Consider the following 17,658-nt stretch of genomic DNA (forward strand, 5'->3'; position numbering starts at 1 on the left):
TCTATATAACTGATTTCACACCATTATTTACAACTCCACCAATTCTTGCGTCATCTGTACATTTTACATTTTATATACTTTTTCCAGATAATTGATAAAGATATTGAATAACACTGGATCAAGAGATGATCCCCTCTCGAAAGACCCATAATGGATTACAATTTCACATTTACAATTACTTTTGAAATCTGTCAGTTAACCAATTTTTAATCCATTTAATATGGGCTACATTGATTTTGTGCTATTTTTAATCAGAATGTCATGCAGAACTAAGAGCGACAAGGTGGGTGAGTATCAGAGGGGTAGCCGTGTTAGTCTGAATCTGTAAAAAGCAACAGAGGGTCCTGTGGCACCTTTGAGACTAACAGAAGTACTGGGAGCATAAGCTTTCGTGGGTAAGAACCTCACTTCTTCAGATGCAAGTAATGGAAATCTCTAGAGGCAGGTATATATCAGTGTGGAGATAACGAGGTTAGTTCAATCAGGGAGGGTGAGGTGCTTTCAAGCTCTGTCTCTCTCACCAACAGAAGTTGGTCCAATAAAAGACATTACCTCACCCACCTTGTCTCTTTAATGTCTTGGGACTGACACGGCTACAACTACACTTTATACAATGCAGGACTAAGTCAAATGACCTACCGAAATCTAAGTACATTACGTCAACATTGTTACCTTGTCAACCAAACTTGTCATTTCACAAAAATGATATCAAGTTTGTTTGACAAACTCTATAAAACCATGTTTATCGGTGTTAATTATGCAAACATTTTTAAATTCTTTGCTGATAGCATTCCACATCAACCTGACCATGATTTTGCCCAGGATAAATGTCATGATAACCAGCCTACAGTTTCCCAAGTCATCTCATTTTTTCTTTTTAAATACGGGCACAACACTGGTTTTTTTTCAGTTCTCTGAAACTTCCCCCGTGTTCTAAAATCTGTTTAAAAACAAAACCACAACATTAATGATTCAGAGAGCTCCATAGTCAATTTTTTTTTAATACTCTTGGGTATAAGCTATCCAGTCCCGCACATTTAAACATTTATCTTTAATAGTTGCAGATTAACATTCTTTCTAGTGACTGATGGAATAGGAAGTATTTAATTATCACAGTAAGATCTGACTACACTATTCTGCTTCTTTCTGACCACAGAACAGAAATATTTGTTGAATACTTATGCCTTTCCTGCATTGATATTTTTACCATATTTGGCTAGTATTGGACCTAGATAATTTGCTAAGATTTCAGTGGTTCATTATATATTTAAAGAATTCCTTTTCTTATCATCCTTAACACTACTGACCAAAGATATTTAATAGATATCTTTAGCTTCCCTTATCAATCATCTGCATATCTTAACTGCTGATTTGTACACATTGCTGTGAGGTTCCCCATTTTTTCATTTGTTATGTATTGGAGTGTTTTGTACTCAAAACATCTTTCCTAAAGTTTACTATAGATAATGTCAACAGCAATCTTGCTTCTTTGACTCTATCAACCCTCATTAAACCACAGGACCCGTTTCTTTTTACATTAAAATCTTATATTGATCACAGTCTAGAGATGAGAACCAATTGTACCACAGCCAGGTATCGAGAGCTTTCATTGAGATTGAGTTTACAAAGATACTATTTGTTATTAGAGGACAGAGGTAAAATGCAAGATTTTATTTTTCCATGTGTGAGGTCAATTATTAAAAAATTGCTATCTAGTGTTTTTGATATTTGTTTTAAGAAAAAACAGCAAAATGGAGTTGGATCTACAGCTGGCATAAATCAGTGAAGCTCCAAGAACTTCAATGAAGTTTTGCTGTTTTATGCCAGCTGGGGATCTGCCCCACAGCCCTTACAGAATAAAGAATAATGTCACTCTCAAAGGTTAGCCTCTCTTTAAAATAGTCTGCAGCTGCTTTAAGTCTAGTTGTAAAGTCACAAAATTACTCTTAAAAATAGAGAGGAAAATAGTGCAAAGAATAAATCTGCTAATGCACTTGGGTACAGATGGATTGGCAAAACCAAAGAGCTAACAGAGCTTTTGCAAGCTTCTTGCCTGTAAGACTTTATCTTTCTTAACAAATCAATTATGTGACAGTTTCAGACAAAGCAAGCAATATAGCTAAAAATAGGGAATAAAAAGCACATAACATATTTTCATCTGTAGTATATTTTCCAATGTAGGCTGATGATTCCTTCGCCCTTCTAGTATAAGAAAAGACATTATCTGAAGTAGCTAAGATGGCTTGGACTATGTGAAAACTCCTTAGTGAAGGTCTGATGTTGCAGCCTTTACTTACTGAATAAGGGTAGCAGGCAACTGGACCATTCATGGGAGCAAGGCTGCAGGACTGGGTGCTGAGACAGGAGTATTCTGATAGTGATACTATTATTGTTTACCCGTATTTTAGAGGTAGTAGTCAAGTCTGTGGTAGGTCAATTGCCAGTGTCACAGTGGTAAATTTAATGATGATACTAAGTGATAATGCGAAGTACACACCCACCCACACTATTAAATTAACCATCATCTCTCTCTCTCTCTCTCACACACACATGGCTGAGTGAGATCTGCTATTCTAACACAATGGCATTAGTCTCCTACTCTGCTTTTACATAGAACTAATGGCTATGAGCATATTTAAATTCACTTCCTTTTGCAGGAATGAATTTATTCCTTCCCTTTCATGTTAGCTTAGTCTTGGCACCCTTGCAATAAATTAATTATGACTGTAGACAGAGCATTCTTTCCATGGATCTATTCTTGGGACCCAGGGAAAAGTGGAGGGGTCTGCTATTAATAAGGTGTCAGCATAAAAACATGAAAGCGTTCCGTAGCCTCTCTCACAACACAGTACTCAGCTCCATTCACAATAACGTAACCCCCTTCCTTATTTATATTACACACTTTTCCGAGGAATGTGTTGGGATTCAGACAATTGTTCAGTGGATGTATAATAATTCCATAAATATCCCTGAGGAAGCATGGCCTACTTTCGGAGAGTAACAGTGATTAAATGTGGTGACTAGTTAAATACAAATCAAACATACAGTAAGCTCCTTATGGCCCTGCTCCTGCAGACACTTGCACACGTGAGTGGGAGAATTCTTATGCTTGAAGTCTTTTCACATGCATAGGTCTTTGTAGGATTGAGGCCTAAGTAAGTTTCAAGCATAGTGTCAAACAGTGGCCCCCTGAAATCTCTGAAAATCCACTGAATTCAGCTGGACCAAGACTTGACCCTTCTTTTCACATTTCTCAGTGCCTCTAACACTGTATTTCCCAGATCCTCCTAACTAAACCCCGGGAATCATTTAAAACAAACTGTTTTAAGAGGATTAGTTCAGACATCTAAGTTCATGCCCATGTACTAGCAGACATTTAAAACTAACATTGATATAAAAACATTTTACCTAACTCATCTTTTTCTCTCACACCCATATAGTAACCATCTGTGACAATCTTAACTTTATCATTTGAATTATTCTAGAATGTATTACTATGTAGTAAACTTGAGTATAGTAAAAGAGGATCCTTAACATATAAGTATCTCTCTCTTTCTCTTTTTGTTTTGTTTTAAACAAACTGATAAACTTTTTTTTTTTTTTTTTTAAACAGCAATAGTAATATAAGTGACCTAGGAACTGATCTCAGTTCCCAGAATTCATTCTAAAACAGAACAATAGGAAAGGCCTATAAAATGCGCTAAAACTGTTAATGAAATTCTGCAATGCACATGACCAATTTCTAAAAACAGTCAACTTGCAATTCTATGGGCAACTCTAAAAAGTGCACATTGCAAAAGTATTGCTCTAGCAACTTCGCACTTAGAGGATATTATTCTTGTGCCTTTATTGGAGTTTTTCTAACCAATCTAAATGAAAGGCCACGATTTTCAAGAGTGACTTGTGATTCTGGATGCCTGAAAGTTCTGGATGCCCAATTTGAGAAACTTTAAAGAGACCTGGTTTTCAGCATTTTCTGAAAATCAGGCTCCTTTAAGGTGTCAAGCTAAGCACCCAACAATCACTAGACACTTTTGAAAATCTTGGCCATAACTAATTATAATTGTGTTCTAAATGGATATTATACAGTAGCCAACATGCTGAGCCTGATTCTTTTTATATATATATTCGTCCAAAAAGTATATATACTGTTTACATACCAGGGATGGGTAAAAAGTTCTGACAGAAATCCACGCCAAAAATATACATTTTGGGTGCACTGGTGCTCTAACTGGTTGATCTTACAATCATTAATAGTGTATAGAATAGCTTCTAAAAGTGTACCACATGAACTCCCTCAAAAATATCCCTTTGTCTTCCTATAATCCCATTAAGATTCATCTTCCCTCCACTATTGGTATCTAAGTCTCCAACATGGAAGGTTCTCTACAGGTTTGGCAGATGGATTAAGTGTTGGCTCATTAGGCTGAAGAGAAAGATGTTTTGTGGCTACCCAAAGTGCCATCTTTGATTTAGGAACTGCAAGAACCACCAGGCTGGTCCCTTGTGATGCTGCTGACTATTTAATTTACTTCATTGTAAACAGTCTGTTTCAAATAGGCCCCAATGTGAGGGGTGGGATGAAAAGTACTTCCCGTAATTTCCCATGGATGAAAATTGTACCACAGCCAGCTGTGACACAACCCATGATGTCAGCCACTTAGAGACTGAACAACAAATAATGCTCAGTTTGAATGCAACAGTCTTGAGCCTGCTACAGAATGCCCAAAGGGTTATTAGAACCATTTACCTTAACCCCAGTTCAGACTAAAAAAAGGGTTTTGGGTAGAAAGAGGAGGAAATGTTAATGGAGGTGTCTGTCCTCTATGAGGAGCTGTACAGAGTGGAAGCATCTAGTCCACCTGTCACTCTTTACAATCTTCAAGAGGTTTTGTTTGGACTCTGCAAGTTGTAATTCACCACCCCACTCCCAAAAAATAGTGATTAGCAGAAGAATCAGAATTTCTCCAGTTTCTCCTGTGTTTAATGTAGATCAAAGCCCTTGGCATAATGCATCTCAGAGAAGGGATCTTTTCCTTTACAATTTAATGGGAACCTCACATTGGCACAACAGAAATGCAGACTGCTTGGTTTATTGGTGAGGGCAGGGGACAGCAGACACCATGTCCAACAGCTCATTCAACCTCCCCTACTCCTGGCTACCTTCATAACAGCTGTTCAGTAAGTCTCTATAAAATATGTCTAGTGGCATACATGCCATGAGCAAATCTATCTATGCAATCTCCCATGAATCTGTGAATATATGCAAGTATGGGCTCTATTTTAGATACAGTCTCAGTGTAGATACTGAAACATATTTTAGTATTGAAATAAAGAAAAGACCATTCCTGACAGGTATAGAATGTGCTAACTCTTCTGTGTGGAGATCACATATAGTTAAACAGAATACCATTAGACTGTATAACTAACATATACAAGACGTTTACATTTCTATTGGGGGTGTTATATTGTGAACATTTTTACTGAGGTTGGAGAACTGCTGTAAGTTTTTCCTAAAACATCATCATGCCATCTGCATATATAATAAAATAATCCAGTAGTTGCCATGCTAAAACAGGACTTCTAGTGAAGGGCACAGATAGTCCCCTAAAGGGAACTCAAAGTTATGCACAGTGATGAAAACTGGAAACAATTTTCCAGCTAATGGTCTGTCAATGACCACTTTGAACAAATTAGCACTGTATTTTATGCACCACATTTTAATTCCACAGCAAACCAGGACTTTCCAGAATGCATCATCTTGACTGAATGGTTGTATTTCAGTTAATCTTTCAGTTCTCCCTGGTCACCTTCTGGCAGTGCCATTTGTTATGCTTTTCATGAAGTAAAGTTCACTTTCATATCACCTGGCAGGACAGAAGCTTTAGAGGCTGGTAGTGTTTATGGAGAAGTCTCTGTTGGGGCTGTAAAAAACAAACAAACAAACAAACAGTAAATATAAGCTCACCACACAAAAGGCAATAACATATTTTAAGAGAAATAACAAGTCAGCAATGTGCTATGCAAATGTACTCTTATTGTAAAGACAAACTACTCCTCGTAGTTCAAATTGTCAGCCAGGTACTCTAATAAGCTTTCCCCATCACCTACATGCTTATTGCTCAATCGGTTCCCTGGAAAAAGGTCATGTTAGGACCGACAACAAAGGGAGTGCGCTTTTGTACATGATTGAATCAGTTATGCCCGGATCTAGCACCATGATACAAACCAGCATGAAACATTTTGGCGATCCAAGTCCTGCAAAGCAGGCCCTTCTGCTTGTAACATCACTGGTCAGGGACTGCCTGCTTTACTGATCCCATTATATTCAAATCACTGGAAAAATTCCTTCAAATCCAAAGGTAGGGCCTGGATTCTCCTGTCCCATTGACACTGGCCAAGGGGAGCCAAAGCGGTCAAACACCAGCTGGGAGATAATGAAGTAGCTTTGCCTCATGCTCTTCTCACTCTCTTCTGCTCATTAGACCTTTCCCCCCTTAGGTGCCCATGGGGCTCAATGGGTTGTGGGAGGGGCAGAGGAAAGTTGGGGTGCAGCTCCCCCTCCACTGCTGAGGGCAGGAGTGCTCCCCGTGATCTCCCTCTCCTTTGCTTCAGGGACGTTGATAACACTGCTCTACATCCAAAATGCTTCTGAAATAAATGTAGTCAAACTTTACTAACTCTGGGTCACTGAGAACGAAAATGATGCTTAAAATTGTTGATTGGCTCTAGTTTTCAAGATATGCTATTGGGTCAGTATATACGACCCTTGACTTGGGAATGGCAGAGGATAAGTGAGTTATAAAGGGAAGGGAATCTCAATTTAAACCAGAAATGACTAAAATACATCTTTGACTGGATCTATGAATAAATCTATGACTGGGTTTGGACAGTACTTGCTTTTTAGGCAAAACAATGAATGATGCAATCTGAAGCTGGTATTGCATCATACATGATATGAATTGCATCATGTTATTCCTAGAAGTCATGGATGATGCAATCATAATGAAACTTACATCACTCTGCTGAACAAACTGCCCTATATCAGCTCTAGAAATCATACAGTGTCGTGCTCTCTTATTTGTCAGTGTTTGATTTTGCAAAGGGACACATTTCTGTTTAGCCAAAGGGAGCAGAGATGCCTCGTACTTGTGTAACAGTCCAGATAACTTCTGCTATGTTTGTGGTGAAGTGACTTTTGCATCACAAAAGCGCAGTATAACCACTATGGTTAAGAAAGCCTATCACCTTTATTTTGGCTGCAAAATTGGAGATCAGGACAAGAGGTGGGCCCCACACATATGCTGCAACACTTGTGCAACAAATCTTCACCAGTGGTTGAACAGGAAAAGGAAATCTATGCCTTTTGCAGTGCCAATGATTTGGAGAGAGCCAACAGATCATACCAGCAATTGTTACTTCTGCATGGTGCCTCCAGTTGGGAAAGGTGTGTCAAAGAAGAAAAAGTGGACTGTGCATTATCCAAACATTCCATCAGCTATACGCCCAGTACCCCCACGGAGAAGGGCTGCCGGTTCCTGATGCACCAGAATCATTCTCATTTGAGTCAAAGGAGGAAGAGGAAGAGGATGAAACTTCTGGTCCTGAACCATCAATGTCACAGGACCCACATTTTCTCCCATCCTCCTCCTCTGAACCACACCTCATAACACAAGGTGAACTGAATGACCTTGTCAGGGATTTGGAACTACCCAAGAGTAAGGCACAGCTGTTGGGCTCCAGACTACAGCAGTGGAATCTCCTGGCAGGTGATGTTAGGGTTTCCATGTTCCGTGACCGTCAAAAGGATCTTGTCCCATTCTTCTTCATGGAAGGTGATCTTGTAGCCTGCAACTACATCGATGGTGTGATGGCAGCCCTCAACATCGTTCACGATCCAGATGAGTGGAGACTGTTCATAGAGTCATCGAAGACGGGTCTTAAAGCTGTTTTACTGCATAATGGCAATGTTTTGCCATCAATTCCAGTTGGTCATGCAGTCCATATGAAGGAAACCGATGACGACATGAAACAACTTTTGAGGTGCATAAACTATGACCAACATCAGTGGCAGCTTTGTGGCAATTTGAAGGTTGTTGATCTCTTGCTTGGTCTGCAGACTGGATACACAAAGTACTGCTGTTTTCTCTGTGAATGGGATAGTCGTGCAAGAGATTCCCACTACGTCAGGAAAGACTGGCCACTCCAACAGTCATTGGACCCTGGGAGGAAAAGTGTTCAGCATCCACCACTTGTTGAATCAAGGACGATTTTGTTACCACCCTTACACATCAAGCTGGGTCTGATGAAGAACTTTGTCAAGGCCATTGACAACACACAAGCAGCTTTCAAGTACCTCCGTGGAAAATTTCCAAGGTTAAGTGAAGCTAAGATAAAGGAAGGTGTCTTTGTTTGTCCTCAGATTCGTCAACTTCTTCGAGATGATGCATTTGACCATGCACTGCGTGGCAAGGAAAAGACGGCATGGAAAGCCTTCCAGTTAGTGGCAATAAATTTTCTCCGAAACAACAAGGCAGACAACTACAGGTTGTTGGTGGAAAACCTCCTCAAGGCATACAAAAGCTTTGGTTGCAACATGTCACTAAAGATACATTTTTTGCACTCTCATCTAGATTTTTTTCCACCAAATTGCGGAGCAGTGAGCGACGAGCACGGCGAGCGATTTCACCAGGACATTGCAACAATGGAGAAACGCTATCAGGGCAAATGGAGACCATCAATGCTTGCAGACTATTGCTGGACAGTGACAAGAGATGCTCCATTTAATGAATACAAGAAACAAGCCAAGAAGCGCCGTGTAGACACTGAATAGGACTAAACTATGTACATAATAGTTTTTTGCCTTTTGTTTCATAATAAATTTTATTTATATAACCCTTTTGCTGATTTTTAAAGTGTTACATAAACAGGACAGGTGAAATATTATCATGTAAAGCAACCATAAACACATGAAAAGACCTAGGTTTACAATTTATGATTAAAACTCTACTATCTACACAATATACATAGACATAAAATGTAAAAACTTAAATATCTTAGAAACAGTAGCCAATCAGTTGTTTTAATTGTCATATTTGAATTCAGCACATCAAAATACATAATAAATAGCACATTTTATCTCTGAAGCAGACTACTTCTCAAAAATTGTAGACCAGTGTAATCAACTTGTCAATAATCAATAATCAGTTAATCAGCAGCCAGTAACTGGTAGGAATTTTAATTTTGTTTATATATTTAATGAATGGCATGCTCTCAAATTCAGATTTGGTTAATAGTAACAGACCTCAAATAAGTCAGCATTGATTGGATTTATTAATCAAACATGACAAACACAGTTACCAATGGCTATGGAAGACCTTTCCTGTAGTTTGACAGTCTACATCCAGCCTGCCGATGTTCTGATATTAACCCCAAAGCGGTGTTTCAATTATTAATTCCGTTCTGGTATGCATGTATGTATCCATACAGAAATGGATCTGAAAGCCTGTGAACAGGGTGTGCTGCGGTGCTATGAACAACCGAGTAAGACTCCAATCCTTGATACTATTGAGTCCTACTTCTGGCAGGCAGATCATGATTCCACCCTGCCAGACCAATCAATAGCCCCTATTGGGTTCCTTGTTCAGGCGCCATTTGTTCATAGTCAATAATCAATTATCCATAATTTGTCGGGATTCAATAACCAAAAATCAATAGCAATTTTAATTGTGATTATAGGTTCAATGAATAATGCTCCCTTGAGCTGAGATTTATTTAACAATGACAGACTTTGGATAAATCCAATCAAAGATGATTTATTAATTAAACAGTTAGTAAGACAGCCCATACAAAGAGAGGTATACAATTACCCACCGCTGTGGAAGACCTTATCTCAAGGCTAATGAACTTATGACAAAAGATAGAAACTTCTTTAAAAATAAATTTATTTTTTACTAGGTTTAACAATTAGCAAAATAACTAGACAAGTAAAATACAATATTTGCCTATAATACACTCATAGCTATATTAGAATGTAATAGTTTATACAACTTAAGAAAAGGCTATGATTTTATTAATATTATTTTACATTAATATTGAAGTTTCAACCTTATAGTTTTTTCTTCCTTTGGACAAAAAGTTTTGATTCACAGAAAAAAAAAAACCATTGTAATTAAATTATTCACTGAGGCAGAAATATATGGACATATATTTATAACTGACATTTGCAAAAAAAATTGATGTTACAATAATATAATAATGGCTATGACCCCAAAATAGTGTGTACCACAAAAATTGTTTTAAGTTTTATATTATTTTCCTTTAGTTATGTTAAAAATACACTGGTTATTAGCTAAAATTCTTGCTAAAATAAAGTGCTCGGTGGCGGGGGAGGGAGCAACAGTGAAGTTTTTCACATAATTGTGAGTGCCTGTGTTTTAGTAATTAGCATTACACATGTAGAACTGTATAATGCAGTGATGGGCAACCTGCAGCCGGGAATGGCAAACCGCAGCCACTGGGAGCTGTGGGCGGCCATGCCTGCAGACGGTCGATGTAAACAAACTGTCTCGCAGCCCACCAGTGATTACCCTGATGGGCCACAGATTGCCCACAGCTGGTATAATGCAACTCCTATAGTGGACAATCAAACAATCCATGACACATAGTCAGCATACAAATCGGTCACCCCCCATTCCTGATCAGCCCACACCCACTACAACACCAAAGAATACCTGTGACCATCTCTGCTCCTTTAAGATATCCTGGGGCTTGGAAGGAAATGATGAACTTATGAGTAACAGGCTGGTTACCTATCTTTCCACCAGATGCATAATTAAGTGTTCAATCATCTACAAAGATGTTGTAATGCCTTGAGGTGAAACCCAGACCAACTAGTGTTTTAACTGAGAAATTACAATAATATATTTCCACCCTTGATGTACATATTAGTCCTTTAACTTTGAGCCTAAAAGTTCTTGTAAGAGCGAAAGGGATTCATGTCATACAAATGGGTAATAGCATGAGAAAAACCAAGGAAACGCTCAATCAGTTGCTGCACAATGGAGATGTAGCCATCCTATTCACACAAAACTGGACAGAGGTGAGCTTTAAGAGTCTGATTGTGATAGGTGAACCTGAGTGACACTGTATTGTTTTGTCACTTAAGATGTTTGGTTAAGCAGCAAAAAGGCCAAAAATAAATGTTGTGCATGCTATTTTTTCTATGCCTTATACAAATACTTGTATAATAATAAGGATCTGCATACAAAGTGACACAACAGCTGTTTAAAGTAATTATTGTTTACAGTTTTAAGCTGTGTGCATATTTAAGAAGGCTGTTACTATGAAAGAAGGTGGGGCATCTGTTGACACCTAATGGGCCGAGAAAGCTGTTAAGGCTTTCCCGGGAGCAATGCTAAACAACAGCTACTAAAGTTAGACATTGTAAAATCAGCAGGTCCTGAGAAATTCCATCCAAGAGGTTTGAAAGAGCTGGGTGAGGATAATGCTGGATCATTAATGCTGATTTTCAATAAGTCTCGGAACATTGGGGAAGTTTCAGAAGACTGGAAAAAAGCTAATTTGTGCCAATATTTAAAGAGGGTAAACAGGATGACACAGATAATAATAGGCCAGTCAGTCTGACACCTATCCCAGGCAAGATAGTGGGACTGCTGATGTGGGACTCAATTAAAAAAGAATTAAAGGAGGATAATATATTTAATGCCAGTCAACATGGGCTTATGAAAAATAGATCCTGTCAAACTTGCTATCTTTTTTGATGAGATTACAAGTTTGGTTGCTAAAGGTACTAATGTTGATATAATATATTTAGACTTCTATAAGGCATTTGACTTAGTACTAGATGACATTTTGATTAAAAAACTAGAAAGATATAAAAAATTAACATGGCACACATAAATGGATTCAAAGCTGGCTAACTGATAGGTCTCAAAATTTATTGTAAATGGGGAATCATCAAATGGTGCGTTTCTAGGGGGGTGCTGCATGGATTGGTTTTTGGCCCTATGCTATTTACAAGTTTTATTGATGACCTAGAAGAAAACATAAAATTACTGATAAAGTTTGCAGATGACACAAAAATTGGGGGAGTGGTAAATAATGAAGAGGACAGATCACTGATGCAGAGCGATCTGGATCACTTAGTAAGCTGGGTGCAAGCAAGCAATATGTGTTTTAATATAACTAAATGAAAAGGTATACATCTAGGATAAAAGAATATAGGCCATATTTACATGATGGGGGACACTACCCTGGGAAGCAGTGACTATGAACTAGATTTGGGGATCATGGTGGCTAATCAACTGAACATAGCACTTTTGGCCACAATGTTGCACTGAGAACTAAGGTGCTTCTTGGATGCATAAATAGTGGAGTCTTGAGTAGAAGTAGAGGGGTTATTTTACCTCTGTATTTGGCACTGGTGCGACCGCTGCTAGACAATGGGTCCACTATTTAATAATGGGCTTTTCAGTCTAACAGAGGAAGGTATAACACACTCCAATGACTGGAAATTGAAGCTAGACAAATTCAGATTGGAAATAAGGCATACATTTAAGGGTGAGAGTTAACTGTAACTTTAGCATTAACCATTGGAACAACTTACCAAGATAGTGGTGGATTCTCCATCACTGACCATTTTAAAATCAAGACTGGATGTTTTTTTCTAAAAGATCTGCTCTAGGATTTATTTTGGGGACGTTCTATGGCCTATGTTATATAAGAGATCAGGCTAGATGATCACAATGGTCCCTTCTGGCCTTGGAATCTATGAATCAGATGATGCTTTGCAGTTAAGATAAAAGATGTCTAACAAAGAATGTTATTTCAGTGTGCAGTATTAACCTATTTTACTTACCCTATTTTGAAAGCTGTTTTGAAGAGATATTTTACACTGTATTAACCACAAAACGTATAAATGATCAAACTACTCAAAAGGGCATAAACAATGCCTAACCACCAGGTATTGAGATAGTTGGAAAGTTGCAGTGGGACAGAGAACCTCAGAAATAACAAAGTAATGAGAAGTATGTACCAGAATGAGGAAACAGATAAGGATCAGAATGATATACTGTAAGGATGGTGGAGCAGGGCCCTCTTTGCTCCTGCCTCTGCTGTGTTCATAAACTACTCGGAGACCCTGGGGCTCAGCAATCACTGGTGCAATTTATTGACACCGTGCGCTCCTCACCACCTTCTCACCACATACAGCTTGGGTTTTCAGCCATAAGGACTTCTCATCTTATGCAACTAGGAGGGAGGGAGGGAGGAGCTACCACTCTCCTTCCGCTCTCTGGCTCCCCACTTTCTTCCTTCCTCTGGGCCTGTATGTAGCCCCAGGCTAATTAGGCTGGCAGCTGTTTCCCATTCGCCAATCAGGTGCAGGTTTCTCTAGGCAGCTCCAATTTACCTCCCTTAATTGGAGCTGGCATGACCGAGGGCTGGCTCAGTGGTTCCTGCCCAGCACCCTGTCACAGGTGGTGACAGATATGGCAATTTCCTGCCATTTCCTTGGGAGACCTAACTAAATAAAGTTTAAATATCTTTGGAGTCCATTGAATTAAATGAATAGTTTATGTATTATTGTGGGCCGGGACTGCATGTAACCTCTGCTGGGGGGAGATGTGACAGAGATGAGACCTAGGGAGTATTTAGCAGGAGATGAATGCAAATTCCATGCCTCCAATTACATAAAATCCCAGCCGTTGAAGCTATGTCCCGAGGAGTGATCCATTGTCTGCTAATTCCCTGTAACATGAATGAGGCCAGGATCAAAGGCCTGAGATGTAGAAAATGAAAGACTGAACTACACATGGTGGTTCTGAATCTGAGACAGTTATGACCATGTGTAATGGCATGGCACCCACCTCTCATGAGTGCCCCCTTCTGGCTGGGTGTGTCTGCAGTCTTTAAAAGATTCCTGGCCCTGGTATTGGACCATATCCCCGAGGCTTCCTTCCTGGAGGCAATGGTTTTGTCCTCTTAGTCTGGTCTAGCCTCAGCTCTCTAGCTGGGCCTCCTGACAGTTCAGTCCCCTTCTGGGGGTTTACTTCTGTCCAATTGTAGGCCTACCCCCACTACTCCACGTCCCAGCCCACAGACCCTAAGAATAGCAGCCATACGCTGCTGTGTCCCTTTAGCAAAACTGCCTTCATTTCCCTGGACCACATTCCTGAAGCTCCAGCCTTCACCGATGCCTTACCCTTAGCTCAGGTCTCTTTTAAGCTCAGGCCCAGCAGCCAGCCAGCACGCACCTCTTCCTCGCTCCCCTGGTCCCTACTAGCACTGAGCTGTCCATCGTCCTGCAGTTCCCCTGGGCCAGCTAGGAGCACCATCTGCATTTCCCTAGCTTGAGCAAGGAATTGTCTGTCTCTGCTGCTCCTTTTTATAGGGCCATCCTGGGCCCTGATTTGCTGCTCCCTGCAGCCTCTCTGATTGGCTGCGTCCCCTGCAGCCACTCTAGCCTGCTTGGAGGACCGCTCCACTGCTTCTTTCCTGGGACAAGTGTAGCAGGACCCTGAGGCCTCCTCCAGCAAGGGGCCTCTGGGCCTAGTTCACCTTGTCATTGCATGGGTAAAAAACAATTGTGGTTTTCAAGGACTGGCATGTACCACCAGAGTCAGAAGTTGGAGCTGGAGTGGCCTATGGCAAAGATTTTAGCATGTAGCATGTAGGTTCTTCTATTGTTCTTTAATGTCTTCTCTGTAATGCTTTCAACTTAAGAATAAATGTGCTTGCTTATAAAGAGCTGTGTGGTAACTTATAACTCTGGGGCATTATGTTCTTCAAAGAGAAAGCAAAGCACAGATGCTGGCCTGTTTAGGTAGACCGCCTTGATGGGAATATCACACTATAGGCAGGGAACTGTACCACCTGGAAAAATCCCAGGTAGGAGGGAGAGAGATGTGGGTCTCTATCACAGAGAGGTGACATTTAAGGAGCCAGGAATTTGCAAATACCTGGAGGACGAAGGGGTGATCACTACCAGCCAGCATGGATTTACTAAGAACAAATCATGCCAGACTAGCCTGAATTCCTTCTTTGACAAGATAGAAGACAGGGGGATTGTGGTGGATATAATATATCTGGAGTTTAGCAAGGCTTTTGATGCAGTCCCACATGACACTCTGATAAGTAAACTGGAGAAATACGGGCTTAGCAGAGCTACCATTAAGTGGATACATAATTGGTTAAACAACTGCAAACAAAGAGCAACTATTAATGGAATGATGCTCCATTGGAAAGAGGTCTCAAGTGGGGTTCCACAGGGATCTGTTCTGAGTCTAGTGTTATTTAACATCTTTATTAATGACCTGCATGTAGAAATAGAGAGCATACTGACCATATTTGCAAGTGACACAAAGCTAGAGAGGGTTGCCAACACTTTGGAGGACAGAGCTAAAACTGGAGAACTGGGCTATAGACAAGAAAATGAAATTCAACAAAGACAAAAGTAAAGTGCTACACTTAAGGAAGAAAAACCAAATGTACAAATACAGAATGGGGGATAACTGGCTTGGCAGAAGAACTGATGTAGAGGATCTGGGAGTTGTGGTGGATCACAATCTCACCATGAGTCAACAATGCGATGCTGTTGGGGGGAAAAAAAAAAAAACAAAACAAATGCAATTTTAGGTTGCATTAACAGAAGCATAGCATGCAAGTCACGGGAGGAGATAATACTGCTCTACTGTGTCCAATTTTGGTCACCAATATATAGAAAGGATGTACGGAAATTGGAAAGGATCCAAAGATGATCAAAGGGATGGAATACTAGCCATATGAGCAAAGGCGGAAGGAACTGGATATGTTTAGTTTGGAAAAAGAGGCTATTAAGGGTGGGACATGCTAGCGGTTTTCAAATACTTGAAAGGCTGCCATTAAAGAGATGGAGAAAAAGTTGTTCTCTCTTGCCAGAGAAGGCAGGACCAGAGGCAATGAGTTCAAATTGCAGCATAGCAGATTTAGATTAAGCTTCAGGAAAAACTTCCTAACTGTAAGAACAGTAGGAAAATGGAATAAACTGCATAGGGAAGTTGTGGAGGCTACTTCACTAGACGTTTTCAAAAAGAGTCTGGACAGCCATCTGTCTTGGATGGTTTAGACACAACAAATCTTGGCAGAGGGTTAGACTAGATGACCCTTGCAGTCTATCTAGGGATAGCTCAGTAGTTTGAGCATTGGCCTGCTAAACCCAGGGTTGTGAGTTCAATCCTTGAGGGGGCCACTTAGGGATCTGGGGCAAAATCAGTACTTGGTCCTGCTAGTGAAGGCAGGGGGCTGGACTTGATGACCTTCCAGCTCAATGAGATATCCCTTCTAACCCTATGGTCCTATGATTGATTCTAAGAGAAGTAGTATCATAAATTGCTGCAAGCCATTGCAATAGGATAAAAAGAGTTGTGTCAGGAATGGAAATGGTTCCAAGCTGCAATGATTTGTCCTAAATCAGATTAAGGAGAAAGCCATGCCAGATTCTGTTTTCATAAAATCAGGGTATTACCATTCTGAGCCTGGTGCAAAGAAACTACCCCAGGCAACAGTTATTAGTGAACAGAATCTCTGCATCTTGTCTCCTCTAGGTAAACACGGATGTTGCCACATATCCTTCTTACCAAACAGTCTACTGATTGGCAGAATCAACACTGGCAGAGATCAAAGGTTGTACCCAACTGCTCACTACTGGACTGTAGCCAGCACAGACTGAACTGAGAGTGAAATGCTGCGGTGCACTCTGTCCATATCCCAGCAATCCCTCCCTTCTTCCGAATAGCAATGTACTGAACACTATGCCTTTCCAGGAAGCTAAAAAACACATAGAAAGTAAAGCCCTGGGGCTGCACAAAGACAACCATCTGCCTCACTGCCAGTGTAACAGTCTAGCAGCCTTTATTAAAATGATGTTAAGCAGTGACACATTAATCAGTGAGCTGAGTAGAGCAATAGCAACCATGCGACGCAGTAAACAAGCAACATCCACTAGCGGAGAGAGAAAATGGATACACAGGCAATTTTTGGTAACATTGCCATTTTTATTTTGATTGCTACTGGTCATGCGTCTTGCTCTGATTCACTGGATATTCCCCTGATCACTGGGACACGCGGTCTCATACATTCCTGAGGATTTTTTTTTTTATACCATTTGCCAAATTCACTATCGAGGCAAATGACTGAGGATAAAAAGGGCAGATAATTTTTAAATACATCTGTTTGCCAGCTGGGACGCAATATTTTAGTCTTGGTCCAGGACAACAGAAAGGGTTAATCTATCACCTGGAAATATAGTGGTCTCACATGCAATATTGCCAAACCTGAACATTCAAAATTCATGAGTCAAGTCCCTCAAAATCATGATACTAAGTTAGAAATCATGAGATTAAAAAACAATTTTGAGTTCTTTTTGCTGTCTGGTTTTAGAGTCTTTAGGATACATGCAGGTCATGTTTTCAAGTTTTTCTCTACAACCAAGAAACTAAAACTTACTGTTTAAAATATGAAAGTTGACATTCTCACTATCACAGAACTCCAGAGCTGGGGCTTTAAGAAAAATCATCATATCTTGTGAAAACTGACGATCCTATAAATGTCCAGGGTTTTTTGTTTTGTTTGGTGTGTGTGTATGTCAGCTTTGGAGCA

At 40.0% G+C, this 17,658-nt stretch overlaps 1 protein-coding gene across 2 annotated transcripts in view; it reads right to left on the reverse strand.

Annotated features, from left to right (window-relative positions):
- Positions 1-538: 538 nt before the first annotated feature.
- Positions 539-17,658, reverse strand: part of SAMD12 (sterile alpha motif domain containing 12) — a 224,960-nt gene continuing 207,840 nt past the window's right edge. For both annotated transcript variants that reach the window (XM_034763510.1, XM_034763509.1), the window contains exon 5: positions 539-5,924. In XM_034763510.1, coding sequence (XP_034619401.1) covers positions 5,902-5,924 — 23 coding nt within the window. In that variant the 3' untranslated portion in view covers positions 539-5,901. The remainder of the gene's footprint in view (positions 5,925-17,658) is intronic.

The sequence above is a fragment of the Trachemys scripta genome, chromosome 2 (assembly GCF_013100865.1).
Source record: "Trachemys scripta elegans isolate TJP31775 chromosome 2, CAS_Tse_1.0, whole genome shotgun sequence".
NCBI classification, from domain to species: Eukaryota; Metazoa; Chordata; order Testudines; family Emydidae; genus Trachemys; species Trachemys scripta.